General features: G+C 52.6%; 1 protein-coding gene across 2 annotated transcripts; it reads left to right on the top strand.

Annotated features, from left to right (window-relative positions):
* The first annotated feature begins 430 nt into the window (after positions 1–430).
* Positions 431–2,519, top strand: LOC129467701 (immunoglobulin iota chain). 2 transcript variants are annotated; one of them, XM_055252388.2, is made up of 3 exons: positions 431–1,237; positions 1,317–1,864; positions 1,951–2,519. In XM_055252388.2, exons 2-3 carry the CDS (start codon positions 1,720–1,722, stop codon positions 2,340–2,342), a joined length of 537 nt encoding a protein of 178 aa, XP_055108363.2. In that variant the 5' UTR covers positions 431–1,237; positions 1,317–1,719; the 3' UTR covers positions 2,343–2,519. The 2 variants fall into 2 exon arrangements, with proteins under 2 accessions (XP_055108363.2, XP_063478796.1); XM_063622726.1 differs by having other exon boundaries at positions 566–657.
* The last annotated feature ends 2,959 nt before the right edge of the window (positions 2,520–5,478 follow it).

Genomic DNA, 5,478 nt, shown 5'->3' with positions numbered 1-5,478 from the left:
TAGGGTTGGTTCAGGGGCTGCAGTAGTGCTGGTGCCCACAGGTGGGACCTTCTCCTGCCCTGATTCCCAAGGACTGGTGCTCTGGGAGGGATCTGGGAGGTATATTTCTCTTTCACAAATATATGCACAACACATGAATGAGCTACTGGATGAGGGAAGAAATGAATGAATGAGTGAACAAAGCTTCCTTTCTCCTCTCCAGGAATTAGCATTCACTGGTTAGTTCCCCAATGCCCACCAGCCTGTGCAGAGGAGGGAGGAGCAACAAGTCATAGATGTGGTTGCAGCCATTACTGGACAGAGTGGTCAAGACATCCTGTGTCTGCAGAGGCCCTCCCCAGCCCTCACCTGGGCAGTGGAGCTGTTGGCCAGAGAGGCAGTGGGAAGAAGGGTGGGCCTCCCAGAGTCGGCCCAGCTGGCTGAAACTGGTGCAGTCTGCACTTCACCAGGCAGAGAATGGATGTGGTGCAGCTTGACACCGAGCAGGGGCTCATCTGAGCCTCAGGGGTGGTTGCTCTATCAAAGTGTTTGCGAGTAAACAGCCCCAGTGCACATCCAGCTGCTCAGTGCCACCTTGAGCACCCAGGGCCACTTCAGCCTTGATCACAGGCCTGCACAGGTTCCAGGGGAGGAGACACTCCAGCTTTTTGAGGGAGGGTAAGCATGTGGGGTCCAAATTTCCCCTTAATTTTTTTTTTTAAATCTTGCAGATAGTATGCAAACATACATTTAATTTACTATTTTTATTCTCATTTATTTTTTCGAGGCAGGGTCTCCCTCTGTTGGCCAGGCTGGAGGGCAGTGGTGAGATCTTGGCTTGCTGCAGCCTCAACCTCCCAGGCTCAAGTGATTTTCCCACCTCAGCCTCCCAAGTAGTTGGGACTGCAGGTGCCTGGCCACCATGACCAGCTAATTTTTAAATTTTTTTTGGTAGAGATGGGGTTTTGCCATGTTGCTCAGGCTAGACTCGAACTCCTGAGCTCAAGTGATCCTCCCACCTTGGCCTCCCAAAGTGCTGGGATTATAGGTATGAGACATCGCATCCGGCCTCCAAATTTCCCCTTTTTATAAGGACACAAGTTGTGCTGACCAGGGCCCCACCTCTATGACCTCATCTAACCTTCATTAACTCCTTAAAGGCCCGATCTCCAAATACAGGCACACTGGGGGTTAGGGCTTCAACCTACGGATCTAGGGGATGCAATTCAGTCTATCAGCGCCAAACTGCTCCTGCTCGGTGAGCCACAACAGGGGTAGGGAAGGCGCCAGGCCCTGGTGCTTCTTTCCCAAGCCTAAGTCACTCTGCTTGGTTCTAGGAGGGAGAGGAGCATGGGCTGAAGGCAGTGCTGGAGCATGGAAGGGGCAGAACATCCCAACCCGCTCTGGGCCCCCAATGTCTTCTGCTGTACAAAGCACGTGTATTCGCCCCCCGAGGATGTGTCCTCCCTTCCTGGCTCACCAAGCATTTAAATGTGGACGGAAAATTTATTTATCTGGGGTGCGGCTTCCTCAGGGAGAAGTTGAGGTCACGACTCCTGAGGGACCCCAACCCAAGGGCCTCCAGGGCACTGGCCCCAGAGTCTGCAGCAGGTGCTTCCTCCCTGAATGCTTCCACACGGCAAGATCAGAGCCACAAATGCTGCCCCCACGCTGTTCCGGTAACTGATGCTGCAAACCCAAGAAAGTCTGGGATGGTAGTGGCCAGCAGTGGGGTGTGCCATGGCTCCACCTCTCAGAGCAGGGAGGAGGATGCTGGGCCTGCCCTTGGGGACCTCAGGCACCGTGGCCACAGGAGTCAGAGCTCTGCGCGTCTGCACCATGTCCTGGGCTCCTGTCCTGCTCATGCTGCTTGTCTACTGCACAGGTGAGGGAACCGCCAGAGCCCAAAGACCCCTGCCCCTTCCTTCATCCTGCCCTGTCCCCACGGCCCACATGCTTCTGTGTCGCCAGGTTGTAGTCCTCAGCCAGTGCTGCATCAGCCGCCGGCCATGTCCTCGGCCCTTGGAACCACAATCCGCCTCACCTGCACCCTGAGGAACGACCATGACATCGGTGTGTACAGCGTCTACTGGTACCAGCAGAAGCCGGGCCACCCTCCGAGGTTCCTGCTGAGATACATCTCACAGTCAGACAAGAGCCAGGGCCCCCAGGTCCCTCCTCGCTTCTCTGGATCCAAAGATGTGGCCAGGAACAGGTGGTATTTGAGCATCTCTGAGCTGCAGCCTGAGGACGAGGCTGTGTATTACTGTGCTATGGGGGCCCGCAGCTTGGAGAAGAAGGAGAGGGAGAGGGAGTGGGAGGAAGAAATGGAACCCACTGCAGCCGGGACACGTGTCCCTTGAACTGAAGACAGCAGGGGCATTATCCCCTTGGAGAGGCTGTCGTGGAAGAGGGTGGAGCCACGGCCCGAAGCGCCGAGGAGGCTGAGCCACTCAGCATCTCCTGGTCCTGCAGTGTTGCTGTAAATCCCCATTGGAGACTGCATTAGAGAATTAAAGCTGCTTGTCACTTTTTGCTGAGTTGGGTCTGACTGTTGTGCGATCTCATAGTACTAGCCTTGGGCAAAGACCCAGGGCCCCGGGAGACCGGCAGATCACTGTGGTGAGCGCTCACCTGAGTCCCTACTTTTGTGGGCCATGGGAGGCAAGAGGTTGACTAAAGCACCCTGGAGGGGCATCCCTGCCCAGGACGGGACCCTCTGGTGTCATCTGATTCTGCCCAGCGGTTACAGGGCAAACAAGCTTAGAGAGCACCTGGTCTGGGCCTCCAGGGAGAACAGGAGCCAGGTGATAGGCCTAGAGCGGGTTCTCCACCTCGGTCCTATCGACATTTTGGGCTGGACAGTTCTTGGTTGTGGGGCTGTCCTGTGGATTGTCAAATGGTGAGTGGTATCTGTGGCCTCTACCCACCAGATGCCCCTTCCCAGTTGTGACAAACAAAAATGTCTCCAGACATTGCCAAATGTCCCCAGGTGGTAAACTCACACTGATTGTGAACCACCGGTCTAGATGAGCAAGTAAATGCATTTACTTATTTGTACAAGAGAGTGGCAGGTGTCGGCAAACAAGTCCTTTTTTTCCTTTTTTTAGAGACAAAGTCTTGCTCTGTGGTCCAGGCTGGAGTGCAGTGGTGCAATCATAGCTCACAGCAGCTTCAAACTCCCAGGCTCAAGTGATTCTCCTGTCTCAGCCTCCTGAGAACTGAGACTACAGGTGTGCATCACCATGCTTAGCTATTTATTTAGTTTTATTTTTGGAGAGATGAATGTCTCACTATGTTGCTCAAGCTGATCTCAAACTCCTGAGCTCAAGTGATCCCCCTGCTTGGGCCTCCCAAAGTGCTGGGATTAGAGGCATGAGCCACTGCACCCAGCCCATTTTCTATAAAGAGCCAGATGGTAAATATTTTTGGCTTTGTGGGCTATGCGATCTCTGTCACAACTGTTCAATTCTGTCCGTGTGTCAAGAAAGCAGCCACAGACAACATGTCAACAAAGAGGCATGGCTGTGTTCTTATAAAGCTGTATTTACATAAACAGATGGGGCTACGCTGGGCTGGGTATGGCGCTCAGGCTGTAGTTTGCTGAGCCCTGCTTGGGAGCACTCCAGCTCCTGCCTCCAGGTTCTAAGCAAGCCATGCTTGGTGGGATAATCAGAGTCCCCCCTCAACTTATCCTGCCTGTGACCCCAGGCAGGAGCCTCTGGGCCCATGGAGATACCTAGAGGCATGAAGGACGTGGTCTCACTGAGACTATGTTGGACTGTCTGGGTGAAGTAGCAATGGGGAGCTCCCCGCAGCCCTGGCCCACAGCAGGGCCCCCTGAGCCCGTGGGTGGTGGGTCTGAGTGTGCCTTGCAGAGAGGGACTCTCTATATTGGGTGTCCATACAACCTGTAGACATGCCTCACACTCAGAGAGGTACCGGGCAAACCATCTCCCTTGTAACCCCAACTTGCCTGGGAATGTGCATTCACCCCAGCTAAAAAGATCCTGAGGCATCTTCCCAGAGAGGTGGACACATGTCAATATCAGCCTTCCATGTGTGGTCTTGAGTCCCTCTCTTGTTAAACAGTGGTCTCCAGCACTTTGGGAGGCTGAGGCAGGTGGATCACCTGAGGTCAGGAGTTCGAGACCAGCCTGCCCAACATGGCGAAATCTCATCTCTACTAAAAATACAAAAATTAGCTGGGTGTGATGGCACATGCCTGTAATCCCAGCTACTTGGGAGGCTGAGGCAGGAGAATCGCTTGAACCTGGGAGGCAGAGGTTGCAGTGAGCTGAGATCGTGCCACTGCACTCCAGCCTGGGTGACAGAGCAAGACTCCATCTCAAAAAAAAAAAAAAGAAACAAAAAAGAAATAGTGATCTTAGCTCATGCCGTGCTCTATGCACTGGGTTCTTCCTGCATCAGGCTTTTACCCCGGGCCAGGCCCACATTTTAAAACATTATTACTTATTTGTTTATTATTTTATTTTAGAGATAAGATCTTGCTATGCTGCCCAGGCTGGACGGCTGTGGCTATTCACAGGTTCAATCATGATGCTCTACAGCCTTGAACTCCTGGGCTCCGGCGATCCTCCCTTCTCAGCCTGCTGAGTGGCTGAACTACACGTGTGAGTCACTGCACCTGGCCATGGCCCACAGTTTTAAAGGCCAGCTAGATGGTTCCAGAGGAATTCAGTCTTCTGCTTGTAACCCGTCCCTCTCTTGCTTTCATCCTTCATGATTCTGGGATTCCATGCTATGACAAGAAATCTAGAAAGCCAGGAGCTGAGTGAGACACCTGTATCATCTTCATGCCCCCGCCCCACCAGCTCAATAGAAAATGAGACCTGGAACTCAGGCTTGAGGCCAGACTGAGCGTGAGTCTTAGCTCTGGAGGAGTCACTTAAAATCTAAGCCAACATTTCCAATGTTGTATGCAAAGGGGATAATCATATAACTGATTAACTTATATAAAAAGTTTTCATCTGGCCCGGCGTGGTGGCTCACGCCTGTAATCCCAGCACTTTGGGAGGCCGAGACAGGCAGATCACCTAAGGTCAGGAGTTTGAGACCATCCTGGGCAACATGGTGAAACCCCATCTCTACTAAAAATACAAAAATTAGCTAGGCGTGGTGGTGGGTGCCTCTGATCCCAGCTACTTGGGAGGCTAAGGCAGAAGAATTGCTTGAACCTGGGGGGCGGAGGTTGTAGTGAATCGAAATCACACCACAGCACTCCAGCCTGGGTGACAGAGCGAGACTCTTTCTCAAAAACAAACAAGCAAACAAAAAGGTTTTATCCATCATGAGTGCTCAACAAAATAATAGTATCATGATTTCCCCATCAGTCACCTGCCTGGCCTTCCCTCTTGTCAAGTCCTTTCCTTTAGTCTGAGTCATTTCTCACCTTGACCATTATCTGGTCTCCTTCCCATCCATCCTCTTGCTGCATGCAGTCTATACCCACCACTCCTCATCTTTGTTGCTCCTAGA

This window comes from Symphalangus syndactylus, chromosome 18, assembly GCF_028878055.3.
Source record: "Symphalangus syndactylus isolate Jambi chromosome 18, NHGRI_mSymSyn1-v2.1_pri, whole genome shotgun sequence".
Lineage (NCBI taxonomy): Eukaryota > Metazoa > Chordata > Mammalia > Primates > Hylobatidae > Symphalangus > Symphalangus syndactylus.
This window is presented reverse-complemented; position numbering and strand designations above follow the sequence as displayed.

Bases quoted from the DNA above. Each gene is read 5' to 3' on its own strand.
- LOC129467701 (XM_055252388.2), top strand. From the start codon at position 1,720: ATGGCTCCACCTCTCAGAGCAGGGAGGAGGATGCTGGGCCTGCCCTTG. The intron at 1,865-1,950 runs GTGAGGGAACCG...CTGTGTCGCCAG, and splicing joins GCTGCTTGTCTACTGCACAG to GTTGTAGTCCTCAGCCAGTG.